Below are 22,074 nucleotides of genomic sequence, written 5' to 3'. Positions count from 1 at the left end.
CATTACCCATTTAAAGTACCAACTCTTTATGGATATTTTACTTTCAAACATTTAATTTATGATAAATATATCAATGTTTGTAAGTAAAATTCAAAAAGTGTTATAGTAATATTCTTACAAAAAGGAAATTGGTAGGTTATCTATTTAATATAAATTAAATATTTTTAAAAAATAAATGGCCCATAAAATATTAATTCTTTATGACTTTCATCCATTAGTTAAGTAAAGTATTGACTCTTTATGGGCATTTTATTCTGAATCATTTAATTTATGTTAAATACATAAATATTTGTAACTAAAATTGAAAAAAGTGTTACATTAATAGTTTTACGAAAGGGAAACTGATTGGTTTTATATTTAACAAAAATTAATACTCTCAAATATTTCTACGACTCAAATATTTAATTTTTATTAAATACAAAATCTACCGGTTTTCCTTCCGTTAAAACATTTGCACCAGCCGGTTTTAGTCCTCGGAACAGGTATGCGCTTCCCCTTTCCCGGAGGACGGACCTGAATTGAACACTCGACGGGATGAACACCAAAAATTTATATACTACTAATAATAGAAATTAGAAGAAGAAGAAAAGAAAACCTAGCGAGAGTCTGCTCATGAATCTTTCTATTTTCTTCTGATTCATTGAATGTGAATAGAAGAAGCAGATGATGAGGCTGCTTCTCCAAATCCTAAGGAACAATTCTTCACTGAAGAGTGAACTGAATGGTGGCACAAAAGCTTCGGCACTTCCCAAACTCTTTTCTCGCTGGCTTCACGCTCCCACACAACCACCGTATTTTCAATCTCCTCCACTCTTATTGCTCTATGCATAGCTCCTCGCATTTCTGTGTAAATATTATGCTAATAGAATTTCCACGCTGATTTTTTTCTGTTTATTATTGTTATTGTTGTTATTCTTGTTATTGTGCAGATCGTTTGGCATTGCCTTCGACATTGACGGCGTCCTTCTCCGGGGCGAAACTTCCACCGGCGGCTCTCCTCAAGCTCTCAGGCGTCTCTACTACCACTCTGCAAATTCCTGCTCAATCAGTTGAGAGTTAGAGAACACTACATCGACTTTTTTTTTTTTTTTAAATTGCTTCGAGTTCGGTTTCATAGAGCATATTTTTCTCTTGATTACCTTTCATTTTATTTTACCATTTCACACGAACTTTTTTACATAGCCTAGAATGATATTTCAATGGCTATCTGCAATCTATTGTCCTTCGGCATTTCATTGTGTTAACAATTATGTATATTAAAAAAAATCCTTCATCTCATTTGCTTTTTTTTTTTTAAATGTGCTTTGTGTCCAGGTGCTTTGAAGGTTCCTTATGTTTTTCTGACAAATGGTATGTTTATGCATGTCTCATATTATTAATTTCTTCTTGCATAAAGTCTTCGTGAAGCAATGAGATGCTTATTGGCTAGTTAAAGTAACAATTATATTCCGTAATTAGAGATTTTGGTGATTGGTTTATTATTTCCTCACCTTTACATTGGACTACTTTGGCTCAGTATGTTATACATTACGTTGGCTAATGAAATGGATAATTGTGCTGCTGAAGATTTATTGTTTCAGCATTGTAATAGGAGGTGGAGTTCCTGAATCTGAAAGAGCCAAGGAGTTAAGCAAACAGTTGGGTGTTGATATTTTGCCCTTGCAGGTACTGTTATTAGTTGGCTCGTGGCTTTTAGAATGTAGAACTTAGTCTATCTTGAGGTATATATCAGTATCAGGAGCTTAGAATTTTTTTCAGTTCTACACGTATTGTTTGCATCCTGCTGTCAAAGAGGCCTTTTGGTCATAACAATTTTTCAACTGAATCATGCTGCAGGTTATACAGGGCCATACTCCATTCAGAGAACTTGTTAAAAGGTGCTTGTTACAACTAAACAGCTATCCATGTCACCGGAAATTCATTTGATAGCATAGGTGAATATGTGTGATTTTTTAGCAGAGGAAGGAGTTGTATCAGAATTCTGATATTCGTATGATACTTGTGCTATGTGGTATATGTGTTAACAATTGGGCCTGTTAATGTCAACTAACTTTTGTGGATAAATGATTTCGTTGATTACTCTATTAGCACATGAAGGCGTATGCATTTAAAATAATATGTCCATATTGTGGTTGCATTTGCTGCCTATTGTTCAGATGTATGCATTTAAAATAATATTGTTGTGTTAAATCATTTGAAAGATATGCTACCCTGAAAGGAAACGAAGCCAAAAAAACAACTTAGCTTGATTAGCTTTTGTTTTGCTGCTGTAACTGCTTTTACTCAATACTATTTCAAATGCAGTGTTTTAATTATTTCGCTTGCAAGCCCAATACATTTGTTTACAGAAGTTTAAAATGTCAGGATGCATTTAATTGTATAAAACATGAAGCTTTCTCCTAACAAATTGATGTAGGTTGATTTGTTTAAATCTGGAAGAGGCCTGGGCTTATTCCTTCATGTATGGTTAGAGTATGTCCAACTTGTTTCTTAAAACAGTTACATTACCCCAACTATTTTTTTCGAACGCAATAATAGATCCAAATGCTGCAAATTGGTTGGTGAATGTTACCATCTTGTATAAACAAAATTTTCTGATCCTATAGTTTTGTTCTATCCTCTCCAGTTCGATAAATGTATTTTGAAGATGAAGTTTTACCTTTACAAGAATCTGGATATTGGTTCCATGCAATGGCCATAAATAGCATTTTAGGATTTTATGAGATGAATTTTTTACTTGGACACAAAATGCTGTTTACATGCACACACATAAGTCATCTATTGTAGAAATTTGGTGAACTTATCAATCTCGTCTCTTAGAACAGGAAGGTAACTGAAGCATCACATATGTGATTGCATTTGCGTTTCAGTAGTGTGGTTGTGAAGCACACCCATTGCATTCATAGCTTCTAATATCTTTCTTACCTATGCTTTCTCAATTATCCATTTCTTACAGATATGAGGATGATCTCATTGTTGCTGTTGGAAAAGGAGAACCTGGAAGAGTCATGTCTGAGTATGGCTTTAAGTAAGGCTTCGGTATCAATGTCTTGGTATTGTTTGTTTTCACTGGAATGTATGATCTCCATAAATATCCCTCTTTGAAACCTCTGATTTCCTTATTCATGGTATTTTCAGAAATGTTCTTTCCATAGACGACTATGCATCTTGCTTTCCAAACATCGATCCTTTGGCTCAATATAAGAAATGGACAAAAATGCAGCCAACTGATAGAGAAATGGCCCTAAGAACTGATCCTTGCTCTCAGAGAGTGCAGGCAGTGTTCATTGTTAGTGATCCTGTTGACTGGAGCAGGGACATTCAGGTTTTCTGTGTTTTATCCGTGAATTATATGGTTGTAATTTTGTTGTCTGTCTCATTTCTAAAAAATATATATACGGGATATTGAAATTACATGCATAGGTAGTTAAAAGGCACTTTGGAAACTTACATTTGCTTAAAGAAAAAATTGCAAATCAAAAGATTCAAACTGGTTAGGTGTTATTCTCCATGTTTTAAATTTAAAGGCTTATTAGTTGGAGTAATTGTTCATCTTCAAATGTTTGGTTCATGTTATGTGATGGGACAAGAAATTATTAATGGATGTAGGTATAACACAGGAAAGAAATTAGGGTAGTTGAAGGAGGAACATCCTTGATAAGCACTAAATGCATCATACTTTATGGTTGGGCAAAGCATAAATCTCCTTCTGTTATTATTTACTATTTGATTTAGTATGTTCGGATGGTTATTTGAGTAAGAATTCCGAATTTATATGCTAGGTTTGATAACCATCCTGCATCCCAGTAACTCTAGTGGGCTACCATGTACTTTGCGTCCTGATAGTTGCTTCTATTTTAGTTTAACACGTGGGCTTTGCCATGAAAGTGGATCTCAGAAAGCCATTCCATTCTTTTAGCTAGCTTGCTGTTTAATTATATAGCAGTGAAGCTCCTTAAGTCTAAGAATTTGGATGCCAAAATGTAGGTTCTATGTGACATTCTCCGTACTGGAGGTCTTCCGGGACAAGAAATTGCACATCAACCACCTCTATTCTTTGCAAATGATGATATTGCATATCAGGTTTTCTCCTATCATAAGAGTTTACACAGGCTATTGTTAGTTAAATTAGCAAGAACTTTGGCAAAACACTAATGAAGTGCGGCATGACACAGGCATTATTTCCTGCTGAGCGTCTTGGCATGGGTGCTTTCAGGATTGCATTGGAGTCTATCTTCAACAGGTAAGGCTTTAAGAGAAACTTCCATCAGGATTTTATGACATCAAATACAATCTGTCCTATGATGTGCTAAGACAGTTTTTATTTGCAGAATACACACTAATAATATGGAGTACACATCTTATGGAAAACCAAATCCATTTGTATTTAAGAATGCTGAAAACGTGTTGCTTCAAGTACTGCAATCTGCTTACAATAACATTCAGTCTAGTGGTGAAATGCAGCCTTTCAAAAGGCTATACATGATAGGAGATAATCCTTCAGTTGACATCAACGGAGCAAAGCAGGTATAATTTTCTGATGAATTACTTTTCAGTTGGTTCATCAGATTGTTCGAGAAGAGTGCATGAACTTTTCTGATCTTTCCAGGCAGGGCATCCTTGGGTTTCAATTTTGACAAGGACGGGGGTTTTCAAAGGAATTGGAAATCATGCTGATTATCCAGCAGATCTGGTCAGTGAATAAATTCTGCTCCAAGTGCTTGCAGATTTTTACTTTACAGTGACATGTGAAAGAACTCAATTCACCCATCTCTTCACCCACTACTAAGAAAGAAAATATTTACTCCTCAGAAAAGGTTACTAAACAATGTCTAGAAAACAAATCAAATGTTTCAGTATTAGGCCAATGTCGTTAGTACAGTAGATTGGTGCAAGACCAAGATACTTTTAACTCCTTTCAGCTAAATGGTGACTTTGACCTTTATTTTTCCACGCTGACTTTAGAGGAGATGCATATGATATTTTTATTGTGCAGGTGGTCAACTCTGTGGAAGAGGCCGTCGATTACATATTGAGGAAAGAGCATACATCTTAGATCTCATTAACCTTAATTTATCTCCAAAGGTCAGAGCATTCTTGGCCCGGTTGCTTACGTACACTGGGCATACAGATTCTGAAAGGATATTAGCGTTATAGATTCGTTACAACCAAAGAGACAAAAGTAACCAGATATAACCTGGATCTGGCGAATATTTTTTGGCTGCTGAAAATGTTTTTGCCTTTTTTTCCTCTCTGGAAGATATTCTTCTATTTTTTAAAATTGCTATGCATGCTCTAGATTTTCCACTAGTACTTTTATCACCATAACATTTCGAGTGAAAGTTGGAACCTTTTAGCAATAAAATTGTGGGGTAATGTCTTGCACAAAAATTGTTTGGAAGTGATGATTAACCAAGTGCTTCTCAATTGCAAGGGAGGCGTTAATTTTTTTTTTCCCTGCAAAAACTTTAAGTGATTCATTGCAGATTGATGATTACAACCTTCAAATGGCCGAGGATGCACTTAAATGTGTAAATCAGAAGTTTGGTTGAGAGATTACTGTAGCACTTAAATGTGTAAATCAGAAGCGCAAATTCAGTTAATCATACAGTCGATTATTATAGAATTGATTGACCAAGCGTCGCTTCATTCCTCATATTGAGATTTGCAACTCTTTTACAGTCGAACATGAGAGGAAGAGAAGGTTCAGAAACAAGGGCAAGTCTAGCTTGCTCCCTTGTTGATAGCTGCAGCCTGCACTGCCAATTAATTAATGGGAAATGGGCACATTCCAGAATGGTATAACACCTCTTGAACAATTTGTAATTCTTTGTTAACTACTTGTAAAACCTTGTAAAAGAGGCGCAATTATTATGTATTGGAGTCCACATGAACGGAAATGAACATTACACCTCGGTTGTAAAGCGGTTGAATTAACAACCGTTCTTTTCCATTTTACCTTGAATCAATAGTACTCCAGATGATTCAATTACCGTGACAAGGCCTCAGCAGATTCTGTACATGTACAGCAGATGTGAAAGCTACAACTGCACCCCTTTTCTATCATTGGCAGAACTCAGCATCCCAGACCACATTTCCCTCAGTATTACTGTACAAAAATTTCAGGCTCCCCTCAATAGTTAATATCAGAATTTGATAACTTGTTTGGGTTGACTTCCTAGCTTTCCAAGTGCCTTCTCTAAGGCAGTTTGGAAGTTGTTAAAAGGAACCAGCTCCATACTGCAAAAGCATATACACCGCCAGCATCAGCATAATGTGGATAATAATAGCACCAAATTTCAAGAATAAAGTCTATTGGACAGGCAGGACACAAACAGAGGCCGACAAGCACTACAATCCAAAATCCTAAACTCAATGCTCTTTGGTAAGGCCTTTTAAGGTACAATCATGCAAATATAATCATTCTGCAAATTATTAGAGCATGACCAGCTCATGAAATGTTAAAACTAACAAAGGTCAATGTATTTAACATGTGCTTTATGGACCTACTGAGATTAGGTAAACCACGTGTGTTATCATTCAAGTGCACCACGAACATGAACAGAGAGAGAGAGAGAGAGAGCATACTCATATATTAATTTCCCCTCTCGAGTTAGGCCCAAAAGATAATCAATCATGCTTCTGCATTCCTTTGCTTTCTCTGAAGTCATCCACTTCTGCAACCAGAATCCTCTCAAAGAAAGGTCCTAAAAGCACAGCACCAAAGAAACGAACAGAAATAGGTAAGGAACTACATTTCATGGTCACGAAAATGCAAGCTTCATAGCAAGAAAAAATTGCAGGTCATGAAACAACAAAGTTCCTAGCTGATATCAGTCCTCATGACCAAGTTTTATAGGGATGTAAACCTCCCCAGCTCCAGGAAAATGCATCAAGTAATCAAGCTTGCTATATAACCTATAGGGACACTTCATCAACTACATATTTCTTTAATAGGTGATCACCTTAAACCATTCAAAAGACCTGCTAGTGGTTCTTGTAAGTCACACACAAAACTTGAAGCATTGAGGCAAAAAGATGATAGGATCAAATTTTGAACTGATAGTCACCAGCCACATCTGAAATTAATAAATCATCTAACAGAATGACGTGGTACTTCAGAGAGCTTTGTTTTCGAGATATTATATTGTCTCAGAGTTCCAAAGGTAACATTCTCTTGCTCTTCTCAGAATATGGACAGATGAACACTGCCTTAATATCAGCCACGGCCATTGAATGTTTAGCCAAACTGGTTTCTGATAAGCCTCTCTTCTACAAGGCAAACCTTGATCAATACCATACAGGGAGCCATATACAAGGATAGGAAGCATTGTGCTCCTGAATCACTAGCTGCATCCAAGGCATATTAAGTAAAAGACAAACTTTTCAAAGCCTACCCTAAATATGAAAGATGTAGTTGATACAGTTATTGGTTTCTTTGACATTCCTCCATATGTAACCATAGTTCCACCCTGTCTGAAAAAAGGAAACCAAACATCACTGTATTAATTGGGAAACTAGATGAAAGTATAAGAAATTAGACTTCTCACCTCAAGAACTTGAGAACCAAAGAAGCAGCGTTTCCACCAACACAGTTGAATCCTAATGCAGGTTCAGGAAGATTGATCTACAGCAGCATGAGATGTATAAGATTATAGTGATTCACAAAAGAATGAGTAGGTGCAAATATCAGGAAATAATCAAAGAAGGTGATCCCATATGTGTTGAAATCAAATTACATAAAAGCCAGAAAGAAATGTTTGAGACCCAAAAAACAAAATGCCTCATTCAGAAAATATCCACTGAATGGGTTGACATATGCTACCAGGAGGCTTTTAAGATTCTTCACTTCTAGTTGACTCTCCGTATACACTTCATCAGCCCCAAGTTTCTTGAGCTTTTCTTTTACTTCGTCTGATCTGGCCCTGTATCAAGTGAATGTGACAAAATACAATGAATTTTGTCAGAGTACAAGCCACAAATTTTACACGTCCAAAAAGCAAGCACATCATCGACTTAAGTGGGATCTCTACAGGCTCGGTGTAATAATAGAGGAATTAATATGATGAAAGGCAACAATTTGCTGATAAAATTCTTTTCACTTGCAATGGTGTTTAAGATCCTAGCTCAGTCCTTCAAGCTGAAATGCATTAACTTCATTCTGTCCTACATGAATCTCAGGCAGTTGCTTAGCTTTTCTACGTCTTCATCTTTGTGGAGCGATTTGGTATATAATCCGAATGGGAAGACAATTTTCCTTTTCAGTGTTGAATTTTTTTACTCACCAGGTTTTTATCACCCAAAATGTCATTACAAGACTTAAACCATGAAAATAAATTGACACAATGACATCCTGATGATGCGAATCGCCTTCACAGATCTAGGAACGACGTGGGTTTCTTTTTTAAATAGAAGAGTTTCTATAAAAGTATGCCGAGTAGCAGATAATACTTGAAAGGAGCTGAAAGTCAAAAAGTTTATACATTCTTCTCCAGTAGCTTCAATAAGGAATTATTTGACAAATTAGCATAATCAAGGTTAGAGGGGAATAGTAACTAAAAATCAAAAGAGCACCTGTCCCTTATAATATTAACAGTATGGATGCCTCGTTCACGAGCGAGCTGGATGACACACTGCCCTACAATGCTGGTTGCTCCATTTTGAACGATTGAATCCCCTATATATGTGCACACTAGTGAGAGATAATAAGCAGTAGATAACTTAATATATATACTATGAGAGAAAAACAGTACCTGAATTTAAATCAACAAAATCCTCAACCATTCTAAGGGCAGTCAAAGGATTAACAGTAACTGTCGCAGCATATTCAATAGGGGTTCCATTATCAATTCTGTGCCAAAGACTTTGCTCTTTTACAACATAAGTCTGCCAAGTCCCTGAGTAAAAGACAAGTTTTTTGCAGCAAAGAAGTTAGAAAATAAAATTCTTCACAAGAAAAAGGAAAAAATTGTGATATCAATGATTAATTGGAAAATTAAATGGAAATTCTGAAAGTATATTAAGATATCTTCAATGAGATGGTGACCCTCGAATCCAAATTTTTTCAGCAATCCTGTTTATGTTTCTTAAGAAACACATCAAATTCATACTAGGAGGAGTGCTGAAAAGATTGCTGTCATCTTTTTGCTATGAAACATGCTTAAACCATCTTGCAACAAACTTGGAGGGGAAAAAATTGATTCAAACAATAGTAGTCGTTATAACTCAGATATCATTAAGTACATTTAACCAAAATTGATGTCTGCTTAAATTTGCCAAAACTTCCCTTCCACCACTACCGCAGGTTTTTAGAACAAAAATAAGCAAGAGCAAAAAAATTATATAAATGTATGTATGTACGTATGAAAAACAAGAAGAAGAAAAATATCATATCCAACTTGATAAAATAAAGAGGAATAGCAGAGGTGTACCTGAAGAAGGTGGAGATGAAATGACCAAATCGCCGGCAGAGAAACCTTTTACTCCTGGCCCGACAGAATGCACCTCTCCTACACCCTCGTAACCCCCAACCGCGGGCACTGGTGGCCGCACCGGATATACTCCTATACTTATCAATTTTAAAAAGAAAATGTCAATGAACTTGTACTAAATTATGTATGCAGTTGATAAATTTATCCGGAATGGAAGACGGAGTAGAAGGAGACCTTCAATTCGATTAATATCGGAAGGATTGATAGGAGCGGCAAGCATTTTAACGCAGACGTCATTCTCTTTAATTTCAACCGGCGGAAGCTCCGTGATTCTGGTGACGGTGTCGGGTGGTCCATGCTGATCGTACACAACCGCCGTGGAAGGCGGAGACAGGGCAGCTGCTGAGGAGAAAGCTCGAAGGGAGGTGAGAATGGGAATACTGGGAGATCGGAGGAGCAGCTGAGAAGAAGACCACGACGTCGTTCGATGGAGTAGAGCTTTCTGGAGCATTAGTAGCCTCACTGTCGCCATTTAATATTACTGTTAGTTTCGCGATGAATTTGCTTGTGGAATTAACAAAGCTTCAATCTGACCAAAAAAGGTCAAAAACTACTCGCTCGCCGTGACTCAGCTGCTAACACACATCCGCTGCTGGGTACGCCACCATTAGTCGGTTAAGACCACCGATGCGGTTAAATTTTCCGCCATAATTTTCAGCGGTGTCTCATTCTATTAACTGGAAAATACTACTACTACTACTAATTGAGCCACCCCCACCCAAAACACAAAAATGAAGAATTTGCAAGAGTTATCTTCTTTTGGATATACTCTAAATTTTATATTCTTTTGTTTATTTCAAAAAGTGTAAAATCTAGACGCAGTGTCAAATTGAATTTAGTCAAATTAATTTTTCAAAAAACAAAATTAAAATGAGTTTGAAATAATCAAATGAAAATACCTCAATGTAAAGTAAAATTTAAAAGAAATGTGATTGCAAATTAAACGTAACGACTTACTAAGCATGTCCGTGTTTCTAATCAACCAAAATTTCACACCACAGACATTTTGTTCCTTTTTGGTTTTTCTTATTCCGTGTGTATATGTTAGATTAAGAAAAGTTTGGGTAGTTTTAACTCTAATTATCATGCTAAGACGAGGCAGATCAAATCTTAAAAATTATAGGTCACTTATGACAGTACCTACAAATAGGTTGAGGCAAGTATAAATCTTGTCATTCGTACCAATATAATAGATGGATGTAAGCGTGTTTGTAAATATATATCAAATCATGAAAGAAATACAATAGCCCTAATAATTGTACCAAATGCAAATCGTACATGCCTCAATCTCTTTAAATTACCTACTAACGCAATTATCACATCAATAGTGAAATTTGAATACACAGCACAAATAAATGGCCAAGTGAAATTCGAATACCAGATGAAATTCTTTTTGGATCGCCTACCATTGCCAGCGCAATTAAACAAATGGCCTGTACATACCAAGTGAACAGGTGAACCTAACATGCGTTGTCACCTCACACACGTGCTTACGCAAGCACGTAACGTTGCATGACTTTGGGCCAATTATTTGGTTGTCACGTACCTCTGTGTAATGGGTCGCTGGTTGCAAGAGAAAGCTGGGCAACCCAATTAGTAAATAAATTGGTCCATTTTAGCTTTTGGTCCACCTATAGGTGTTGCCCCATGAATTATTAGCTGTTGGTCCATCATGAATTGCTGACTATTTTAAATTTCCTGAGGTGTTGCATATAAGGTAAGTGGATGGCTGAAAGTAACAAAGATCAATTGGGGGATCCAACAAATTAAATGCGTGATGGATGAATCTCAATTTTTTTTTTTTAATAATGGATGAATCATTAAAAAAAAATCGCTTGGTTTAGAAAAGGGAAAAAAATTCTTATAATTTATTCATGGTCAAGCATAGTTTTTTTTATAACAACAAATATATTTAAGAGTAACTTTTTCTATATACTATTAATGTGCAATTTGTCGATTTAATCCTATACTTAATCGATTCCTTTTGGTGCGTTAATAAAGGTAGAGTAAATCTTATACACACTGTCAGTATACACTATCACCGTTTGATTCATGACATGTGTGCAGATGTTGAATCTCAAATTCAAATTTTGTATAATTGTCATTCATCCAACATTGACTGTGTATACATTGTCAGTGTAGAAAAAATTAATCCATAAAGGTAACGTTGTCATTATTTGTCGACTGGGCACACACGTATTTAGGGTGTGGGTACGATGCTGGATAGGACCAATCAATACTCAGGCCGTGGATGCTAAACCCCGCCTGCAGCAACTTTTATTGTTGGTGTTGCACAGCAAATAATTTTTGCAGCTAACAGTTTCAAATTCATTTAATTTCATCAATGCACCAAACAAAGAGCAGCCTCCCGCGGTGGTGTATTAATAATAATATCGAGTGAGATGGAAAAACAAAAAACAAAAACAAAGAAAAGAAAGAAAGAAATAGTCAATTCTAATCACTCCTTGGGTCGAGTAGTTTAGACTTTAAGACTAAAGAGCAAAAATCAAAATGCAAGGAACAAGAAAACACATGATATCATGTCACGCAGAATAAAAATCGCGGCAGAATGTGTACCAAATTAATAAATTTTTATTTTACTTTTTTAAAAAAAGGCACTTACTTACGACGTCGTCACCAAACACCAGTCGCTCTCGTTTTCGTTGAAATCATATATACTAGTCTAAATTGTTGTCCAGAACTGGCAATAAATAAAATACCACACAGAAACAAAGAGCAAATCTTCTGAAAATATACCGGTCATTTTCATGAGCAACTTATTCTCTGCGACTGACTAAGCTTTGGATATGGATCTTCAACTTGCGATGCTTAATAATACCACGTGCACTCTTATTTGGCACCAAATTAGTAGTTCATTAATCTATCACTTGTCTATTTTGACAAAAAAAAAAAAAAAAAAAATCTATCACTTGTCTCGATCCCTGCGATTAATCAGTTTGATGCAGACGACGACCATATACGGTCGAGAAGATCAGATCGGAAACGGTTGGGTCAGTCTTTAATCAACGATGACCGGTGGTATGGTCTTGTTCTTACGGGTGTCTCCGCTCGAAAGGAACTACATCAATACATTTTTTTATTTTATCTCTTTCTTTGGGTGCCAAAAGATTGGAGCTAACTTCTAAGGGGCAGACAGAATAATTGGAAATCCGAGATGTGGCGCATTTTTTGGGGCAGTTGCTTAAATTCAACAGCGAAGTACATTTGGCAAGTTTCTATGGTTAACAATTCCAATCATGAGGGGGTTTTAGTTTGATCATTCGGACAAAACAACTGTTTGGTGAATAGACCGGGCCGAAAGTAAAAACGGAAAGTTTGAACCATTTTTTGTCTTCTCACCGGGGCATGTGGTGAGAAGGATATGATTTGCCCCCTCGCGCAAAATGCTGTGGGCTGCTTATTTGTGTTGTGAATACCAGTCAGGCTGTACAAACGAAGAAAACATCTATCTATAAAAGGGTTGGACGGAAAGGTGTAGTGATGCATCGACTGGTGTTCGGATGGTACATTATTTACTAGGAGTAATATTTATTTACTTTCATTATTAATGTATTTTTTAATTACTTTTTATTTATTTTACATACGTTATATCAAAAAAATGTTATTACATTTTTTAAAAAAAAATTATTCCAAATAAGCTACTATTAAAACCCGTCAAAGGTTTGAAGGGAAAGGTTTTTCATCTCTAGATCACCAGAGAGGTATTGTGATAATATTCTATATAATGTGAATATTCCACTAAAAAGTTTTCTATTTGTTCAAGATGATCAATATGTAGAAGCAGAACAAGTGGTTGCTGAAATTCGTGCGATGATGACACGCATCCCGAATTTTTTTAGAGTATTTACATTCGTGAGTTTTTTTTAATTGTGTCTGTAAATATCCTCCTATTTCAGAGGGGAATCGCGGACCCAATCCGATTACGTAAGGTAAAATTAAAATAAAATAAACTTATTAAGCTGTGGAGCAACACACTTTTTTGAGTTTTGTAAACCATAGGCGGCGAATTAGAATTTTTTTTACCCGAAGCCTATAGAGGAATTTTAAATGCTTGGTTGGTGTCCAACTTAATTTTTGACAAGTTAGATTAAAAAAACAAAATAAAAGCCAATCTGATGGGAAGGGGGCATAAACCTATTGGCAAATTAAATAGTTTAGGGCCTTTAGGACCTGGGGTGCCTTTCTTAACCCAAAATCTCATTCATAAAAGATTTCAATCAGATTTAAGACATGAAGAAGACGTCCCTTCTATTTTACTTCTAACGCACTGAATTATGTGCTTGCTTTACTTTCCCACCTTCCTTGCTACTATGAATTACTCCCTCCGTCCCGTTTTATTAGTCTTGATTTTTTTTTCACACAGATTAAGAAAGTGTAATTAATTTGGTTGGAAACATAAATTTAGATTAATAATTTTCTAAAACACCTTTATGCTAATCATGAAGAGTGCCAATTAATATCAGTTACAGCTAATGGTGCCAATAAATATCAGTTACCGCCAATAGTGCACCCTGATTGTTTCAATTACCGCCAATAGTGCCAATAAATAACAAAGATAGACTTTTCATTTATCTATATATTGGAAAAGCTCAATGTATTCAATGTAGTGGGTTAGTATTTAATAACAATGTATTAATAGCAAGATATTTAATAAGGATATTTTAGACAATTTGAAAGATTACTACATTTTTTAATGGGAAAGTGGATTACAATTTGAGACAGACAAAAAAGGAAAACAAGACTAACAAAACGGGACGGAGGGAGTATTACTTTACTGGGTAATGGCAAATCTTCACAATGAAGTGAATAGGCACCAAACATTTCCACGTCCCCGACATAAAATCCGATCGATAAAATGTCCAAAATACGCCATTCACACTAATCACCTAAAATCTTTTGTGCAAAATGGCAAAATTTTCTTGGGAACACAAAAAAGAAGCATTCGATTCATTGAACAGAGCATTATTATCATGTCAAATTGAGCAACGTAAGCGACTCATATTAGAAATTATCGATTGTGCCCTTTGTGAGTATTGATTTTGCATTTTTTGGGTACTACTCGGCAGTGTTGGAAAACTTCCTCTTTTTTTTTTTAATAACGCCTAAGAATTTGCTTGATAGAAAAAAGAAGATACTGCCTTAAATGACGTATGGTTTACACGACAAGCTTTTGTTCTATCTGACCATCCAAGTCGTCCAGTGCTCCGAACAAGAAGGTCACGGGAACGGGAACGTAAACTCAAAGATTGTCTGCCTCCTAATTTTTAGGAGTTTTCATATTTGTCCCTATTTGCCTAAGTATACCATTCTTTTAAAGTCACCTTTTTAAAAGTGAATCCTGTATTTTTAACCCTAGTGATAGAAGAGGGCTCCTAGACACTACTGATTGTTTTGAGGGAATGGAAGGAGATGAAAGAAAAGAAAATGAAGGGATAAGATTTTTGATGTTTAAATTGGTTTCTGAGGCGAGAAACGGAAATGATTGGAAAGAAAATGGAGGGATAATAATATTCAATTATTTTTTATCAAAATACTTTTCCGTCCGAAGATGGGCGGAAATGAAGGAAAAGGACACTGAGATTAAAGAAAATTTTAAAATTTTCTAAATAACTTATATGTGTTTATAAACTAGATTTTTAAATTATGAATAAAAATGTAATTAATGTATAATAGTTTCCATTCCTTTCCTTCTATAATCCAAAATAAAAATGGATGGATTCATATTTTTTCTACTCTCCTTTCATTTTTTTTCCACTAGAGATCTCTCATTTCCTTTCCTTCCATTTCTTTCATACCAAACAGTTTCTTGGAACTTTTTTCAGTATTAAGTTCTGGATTCAAATTCTGCAATTGGGATGGAAAGGGTATAAAGAGGGGTGGAAGATTAAAAAAGATGTAGAATTGCCCCTCCATAATTTTCTTGAAACTAAACTCAAAATATTCTCAATAAGTGAATATTCCAGCGGATGCTCTGAAAATTCTCTGACCAAAAGTATATTTTTGTTTCTACACACTTTTTAAAGCCTTAATTAGCAATGAAGTAATATTTAAGGGAAAAAAAAAAAAGAATCAATGCATTTATTTAAAGCTCTCGAAATACGAATGTCAAAAATTTAATGAATTTCCTGTTGAAAGTCAAACCATTTCCTTAAAGCCTGTGTCAAATATGGAATCAATTCAAAGCGATTTAAATGCGATCCGTCGATTTTCTCTCCACCTGAAAACGTGTATGGCACTGTTGATTCCACCTCATATCACAGCACCGCTGATGGCCGCTTCACGGAACCTTGGATCGATGGTCATAAATCGGCCCTCTGTTGTTAGCAGTTCACTTTGACTTTTCCCCTGCCGGTGACAAAAGTTAAACTGTGATTAATAATCGGAAAGTAAGATCTGCTGCATGTGAACTTTTTGAGCTAAGCAGAGCTTCCAATGAGAATGCTCCACTTTTTCTTGCGGTGCGAATGGACTTTTCCGGGGAATTGCTGAAAAGGCCCCTCTCACTTTCCAAATACTAATCTGGTCTCATACATTAAACTGAGAAATTTACTTGGTGAAGTATTTGAAAATATACCTATCTCATCAATTTGAGATTTTTTTTAATAGTACAAGTAGCAGGCCTTAAATCCAATATCTTTCACTCATATTCCTTTCCATTATGCTATACAAATCCATCACTTCCCCATCAATTTGAGGCTAAATATGATTATACTTTTAAATGGCAAATTATATGAATCAACAAACGCCATTGGAACATTAATAAGTTAAAACAATATGGTACAAGAATCCTTAAACAATACAATACGTCGACTCCAAATAATAAAATTAAATTATTTGATGCATGCATGATTTGGATTAATGGTTAAGTTTGTGTTTCATTGGCTCATGAGGTAAAAATAATAGAAAAAAGACACGCATTATTATCTGATTTAGTTTGATGAAAATAGCACAATGATTCTTTTTTTTTTCTTTCTTGAAGATTAAATTCACGTGAAGCAAAAATGGAATGCTATACAAGGAAAACAAGTAAAATTTTGGAGCTATAAACATGAATAAAATGACTAGATATGCACATCGATTTATGTTTGATAAGTGTTCATTTGAAATTAGTCATTAATAAATTTTAAATTAGGTAAAATAAAATTTGGTGTTCATTATTTTTTCAAGCTTGAGGCAAACTAAATTCTAAAAGAATAAAACTTGTTAATTATATAATTAAGTTCAAACTTGGACATAAGTTTCAAGCTATTCAGGAAATAAAATGAATTAAGTTAGCAAAAAGCTAAAAGATTTGTTATAAACACGAGGAGTTTGTAGCAATTTTTCCTAACTAGCAGAATCAGAGTAAATTTGAAAAATGAATTAAACTACTTAATACTCGAATTGAATTCAGCTCGATGAGAACTCATTCGAATTTAGTTTACTAATTAATCAAACCAACTTTAAACAGCAATTTGTATTTGATAATCTCTCAAATTTAATTCAAGATTGGCTCGATTAGCATATAAGCAAAATTTACATCTTAAAAGTTCAAGTTATTCGAGTTCAACTCCAGTTCGAGTTCGAGTCAAAAAATAAACAAGTCAAAATTAAATAAAATTTCAAATCCAAAAAATAATTAAATAAGTTTGAACTTATTCAACTTATTTAAATCCTGTTTGAAGTTACGGTGCATTTACCAAAAAATGAAGCTTTTAAGTATTAAAAATACTTTTATGATGTTTAGTAACTAATTTTTTTATAAAATAAATATTCTAATTTTTGATAAATTAAAAATACTTATGTCGAAAATTAGAAGTACTTGTTTATAAACCACCTAGCCTCTGACAAGCTAAGAGTCGGTTGCACACCTAAATCCGGGAGAATGACATGGCAGTTTTATTGGAATACCTCCGAAGCGTGTGTCACAGGCGATAACAACTCGAGGTCGTTAAATTCGAGAAAAAAAAATCAGAAAACTGAAACAAAATAACGAAAGTAAGAACTAAGAAGAGCAAAAGGAGTGTCTTAAGGCTGAGCACTCCGTGTTGGCTGTCTGTGTCTCTATGCTTCTTTCTCTACAGAACCTTGTACCAGCTTTGTAAATTCCTCTCTTCTGTGTCTGGGCCTTCTGTTTCATATACATCTTTTTAGGCAGGAAGAAGGGAGTAAAAAGGAGAAATAATTTTCAAGAGTATATACATTTTCGCACAGACAACACAGTACATATACATATAAATATAAGAGAGAGATAGATAGATAGAAAGATAGGAGAGGGAAAAAGCATGGGATGTTTTCCATGTTCAGGAGATTCATCATCAATCAAGAAGCCAGAGAAAAAAAGGAAGAATTATAGTCATATCAATACCAATCACTATACAAAAGATGATCAAAGAATACCCACAACAGGTTTGAGCTTTGTATGTTGTTTGATTGATTTTTTGCAAGAAAAACTTAAAAAGGTTATTTTTTCCATGACTTTTGCTTGGAAATTGAAAATGGGTACAAAATTTGCTGGTTCTTTTTCATGATTTTGCTTGAAAATTGAAAATGGGTACAAAATTTGCTGGTTCCTTTTCATGAATGAAGCCTGACCATCTTCTTCCTGATGTTTTATTTGCATGGTTCTTTTGTCTGCTTTTTAGTGGGACTTTTGCTATGATTTGAGGTGCCTTTTCTAATTTGCATAATTAATTCTTTTATAGGATTTTCCCTTAAAGTTTTCCAGTTTGTAGGAGATGGTCTGTCAGAAATTATCTGGTTGTCTTTTTCTGCGTTGGTTTTTGTAAGTTATGGTTCATGGTGCTAGGACGGATGCCGGAAATTTTGAATCTTGATGTGTGTCGGTGTGCTTTCGATGTAGTTGACTATTATTACATTTAATTTCAGCTCAGGATGCTTTGTTGATGAAAGTGTCCGAGTCCATCATCAATTGTGGTGACATAGTTTGGTTGGATCTTTGACCCTTTTTTCCTGATGGTCTGAAATAGTGAATGCTGGTTCTTGTTTGCTGTACACCGTCTTTGGGACGACTTGATTTTTTTCCTAATATTTATTGTTATTCATGATGTTACTGTTTAATTATTAGTGTTATGTGATTTTGTCTTTTCTGGGGTTCTTTGTTTGCTTTTAGGTTTTAGTAATTATTATGGTTATCCCTTGGTACTACTTAGCTGAGGATCATATGAAATCCATATTTTGGCATCATCTTGCCCATGTTCTCTTTATGTCTTTTTGCCTTCTTCCCCCGTGGGCCTCTATCATACTTATGTTTTTAGGTGCTTCTTGTGTTTTTGTGCTAATAAACGGGAAGTGAGCCCAAATAAAGGTGGGAAGAAGGAGAACAAGATAGATATAAATCCATCTGCAGCACCAGACGAGGTGGCTAGTAAGAGGTCTTTTTGTGATGAAGATGGTAATCGATCAAACTCTAGGGCCTTTCAATATACTGAACTGGAAGCTGCTACAGAAAATTTCAGGTCAGAAAATTTTCTGGGGGAGGGAGGCTTTGGCAAAGTTTACAAAGGTTGTCTGGTAGATACCGGTCAGGTCAGTTTTGTTATTGTTGTCTTTTAAAGGTTGCAATTTGACAAATTCGCCACTACTTAAAACTGTCTTCAGAAATTCGTTAGTTACCTAGATGCTTAGTACTATGTGTGATGTTGCAAAAGATCTAAAGTTAGTTTTTCTTGTCCCTGTAGATTGTGGCTATTAAGCAGCTTGATCCTAATGGATGTCAAGGGATCAGGGAGTTTACGGTTGAAGCATTATTCTTAAGTTTGGCTGATCATCCTAATCTTGTCAAGTTAATTGGTTGTTGTGCTGAGGGAGTTCAGAGGCTGTTGGTCTATGAGTACATGCCCCTGGGTTCTCTGGATGACCATTTACATGGTAAGTGCAATGTTGGAGAACTTATTATTGTTATTTTGGTTAGAGTTGTTTTGCTACATATATTCTTGATTGATTCTTTTTGCCTGCATGTCTTATATTTGCTCCCTTTTTGAAACTGTCCCATCTTGCTAATGTGCCACTTTATCCTCAATGAGTGTCAAGTTATTTATGTTACTCTTGTAGGTCGTCCATCCAATAAAAAAAAGCTTGATTGGAACACAAGAATGAATATAGCAGCTGGTGCAGCTCGAGGCTTAGAGTATTTGCATGACAAGATGAAGCCTCCTGTCATCTATCGAGATTTAAAGTGTTCTAACATTCTTCTTGGGGAGGGTTATCATCCAAAGCTATCTGATTTTGGTTTGGCCAAAGTTGGCCCTTCGGGAGATAAAAGTCATGTTTCCACCAGGGTGATGGGTACATACGGATATTGTGCTCCGGATTATGCAATGACCGGTCAGCTTACATTCAAATCTGATATTTATAGCTTTGGTGTTGTTCTTCTGGAGATCATCACTGGCAGGAAAGCAATTGACGATTCTAGACCTGCTGCAGAGCAAAATTTGGTTGCATGGGTAACTTAGCTCTACCTCTCTCTTGCCTGCTAGTATTTGCCTTGGTTGAAATGGAAATGAGACTGTTTATGTCCTAGTGGCGGAGGGAACTCTAAGCAAAGTGCCCGTTAGATTTTCTTCCATTAAAGTGTGAAGCACCTTTAATGGAGCTGCTGAATTGGGATCCTTGCTTTTTGTTCCTTTGGATCACCTTTTATTTTTTATTTCAACTTTTTGGAGGACTGTCAAGAATTATCATCTATAGTTGATCTGCTGTCAATTGGATTGTGATTCTTTTGCCATTTAGACCACCAAAGTTACTTTTTGCTTAAGTAACCGAGGTAGATTGGAGAATGGGGACCACATATAAAGCATCCAATGTCTCTTTCCCCATGTACTCCTGTTGTTAGCATCAACTTATGCTTATGCTTCTTTCTTTTCCTTTTTGATTTTCTTTAGGATGGAGTGATATATCTGTGACCAGTAATCACTTTCTTTTGTCTCCATAGATTAAGTGACTAGAAGTCAGTTTGATGCAGTCACACCCATTACACTGTCCAGAAATGACTTAGAATTAGCAGATAATTTATATGTGCGCTCTTGAACATAGAAGCTACATGAGATGTGTTAAAAGAGGCACTAACGTCCTGATTTGAAGTTAGTGGAGTCGGACTGAAGCTGTGAAAATAAATTCATGTATTCCTGATTCATGTTAGTCTGCTAAACTATTCCATTGGTACCTTATCTGGGCTCTAATGCTTGCTAGATAAGCTTACAACAAATATATAAATGATGTTATGAATTTCCACGAATCTGAAAAGGAATGTTTTTGAAAATCTGAACTCTTCCATCAATGGGTGACTTGCTGGTGGATCCTATAGCCCATACACTGTTTTGGCTGCTTCAGTTTTGAAGTTTTTGAATCAATATCTTTGTTTGAATGTTTAATTATGTGCTTTGCCTTCTTTTTGCCTATGTGCAACAGGTTAGTGATAGTTGAAATGATGCACTTTTGCCCTGCACCTTAGCCTAAAATGGGCATGCTTCATTCTGGTAGATTATTTTCTTGCTATATACGCGGACAGACGCACACTTGTACATGCATGCACTGATACATGAGCACGCACATAGAGACACAGATATGTCTCTCTCTTATTTTGTCTGTAGGGCATTCATATATAATACCCCTGCAATTCTCTTTGCTAATTGCAGGCACGGCCCTTGTTCAGAGACAGGAGAAAATTCTCTCAGATGGCTGATCCATCGCTGGAAGGTCAATATCCCGTAAGGGGCTTGTATCAAGCTCTTGCAATTGCTGCAATGTGCGTCCAGGAGCAAGCTAGCATGCGACCCGTGATAGCTGATATTGTTATAGCTTTGAATTACCTTGCATCCCAAACATATGATCCCAGTCGCCTTCCTGTCCATAATTCCCGAAAGAGCTCATCTTCATATAAATCAAGAAAAGATGATGAACAGAAACCTCTTGCTGGAACCACTACTCGCGATGATGATGATGAGCAAACCAGGCTTAATGACTGATATCCGTGCTAGTTTTTGGCCCAAGTACCTCTTCATGTGTTTTCTGATTTCTGTTCCACATGATAACGGGTGCTTCTCTGCATTGTACTTCTGGTAAAAACAGAAATCCCCCTTCTAGCATCAGCCATCTTTACCTCAAATTTGGCTCTGCGTCCAGGGTAAATCTTTAGTCGGGCTCACGTGTAAGAAGAACCTTCAATTCGAATTCAAAAAAGAGAAAAGTATAGTGAAATAAGAGGACAAATTGTTTTATTTAGTGGGAAGAATGATGCTCATTTTGTTTTTTCATTCGAAGCATAAGTTGTTGGAAGAATGATGCTCGTACTTGAACTTTTCCCAAGAAGGGAAGCCCTCTGGAAGCCTGAGTCTGCAGAGTGCCCGCTTGCGTCATCACCTATTCTGTGGTTTAGTTTTCGGCCCTGGAATTTCATTAAATCCTCCTCGGATAATTTTAAGAACCTCCCCTGAGGTTTGTGAAAATTGAAGGCGGTACCCTTCAGGTTTAAGAAAATTGCAGAAACTTCCCTCAAAAAATGGTTGGCGCTTTACTTTGCTGATGCAAGCAAAATATACCCATGGATAATCTTAGAAATTAG

General features: G+C 35.8%; 3 protein-coding genes across 6 annotated transcripts; 2 read left to right on the top strand and 1 right to left on the bottom strand.

The window, feature by feature from the left end:
* Positions 1 to 432: 432 nt before the first annotated feature.
* Positions 433 to 5,310, top strand: LOC113709661 (mitochondrial hydrolase YKR070W-like). Of its 3 annotated transcripts, none has more exons than XM_027232499.2 (12): positions 433 to 791; positions 930 to 1,048; positions 1,315 to 1,350; positions 1,592 to 1,665; positions 1,837 to 1,877; positions 2,957 to 3,028; positions 3,139 to 3,289; positions 3,988 to 4,083; positions 4,176 to 4,243; positions 4,332 to 4,527; positions 4,610 to 4,693; positions 4,997 to 5,310. In XM_027232499.2, exons 1-12 carry the CDS (start codon positions 664 to 666, stop codon positions 5,054 to 5,056), a joined length of 1,125 nt encoding a protein of 374 aa, XP_027088300.2. In that variant the 5' UTR covers positions 433 to 663; the 3' UTR covers positions 5,057 to 5,310. The 3 variants fall into 3 exon arrangements, with proteins under 3 accessions (XP_027088300.2, XP_027088286.2, XP_027088292.2); XM_027232485.2 differs by having other exon boundaries at positions 3,139 to 3,325; XM_027232491.2 differs by lacking the exon at positions 1,315 to 1,350 and having other exon boundaries at positions 3,139 to 3,325.
* Positions 5,311 to 5,811: 501 nt separating this feature from the next.
* Positions 5,812 to 10,211, bottom strand: LOC113709681 (enoyl-[acyl-carrier-protein] reductase, mitochondrial-like). Of its 2 annotated transcripts, XR_011818556.1 has the most exons (10): positions 9,666 to 10,209; positions 9,432 to 9,563; positions 8,754 to 8,897; positions 8,575 to 8,677; positions 7,826 to 7,925; positions 7,551 to 7,627; positions 7,398 to 7,476; positions 6,966 to 7,272; positions 6,589 to 6,707; positions 6,209 to 6,240 (listed from the first exon to the last, which is right to left on the bottom strand). XR_011818556.1 is itself a non-coding variant. In XM_027232522.2 (9 exons), exons 1-9 carry the CDS (start codon positions 9,961 to 9,963, stop codon positions 6,147 to 6,149), a joined length of 1,146 nt encoding a protein of 381 aa, XP_027088323.1. In that variant the 5' UTR covers positions 9,964 to 10,211; the 3' UTR covers positions 5,812 to 6,146. The 2 variants fall into 2 exon arrangements, 1 of the variants encoding a protein (XP_027088323.1); XM_027232522.2 differs by lacking the exon at positions 6,966 to 7,272 and having other exon boundaries at positions 5,812 to 6,240; positions 9,666 to 10,211.
* A 7,247-nt stretch (positions 10,212 to 17,458) lies between these two features.
* LOC113709649 (probable serine/threonine-protein kinase PBL7) lies at positions 17,459 to 21,734 on the top strand. The gene is made up of 5 exons (XM_027232465.2): positions 17,459 to 17,900; positions 18,805 to 19,040; positions 19,193 to 19,382; positions 19,566 to 19,957; positions 21,149 to 21,734. Exons 1-5 carry the CDS (start codon positions 17,777 to 17,779, stop codon positions 21,476 to 21,478), a joined length of 1,272 nt encoding a protein of 423 aa, XP_027088266.1. The 5' UTR covers positions 17,459 to 17,776; the 3' UTR covers positions 21,479 to 21,734.
* The last annotated feature ends 340 nt before the right edge of the window (positions 21,735 to 22,074 follow it).

The sequence above is a fragment of the Coffea arabica genome, chromosome 1e (genome assembly GCF_036785885.1).
Source record: "Coffea arabica cultivar ET-39 chromosome 1e, Coffea Arabica ET-39 HiFi, whole genome shotgun sequence".
Classification (NCBI taxonomy): domain Eukaryota; kingdom Viridiplantae; phylum Streptophyta; class Magnoliopsida; order Gentianales; family Rubiaceae; genus Coffea; species Coffea arabica.
This window is presented reverse-complemented; position numbering and strand designations above follow the sequence as displayed.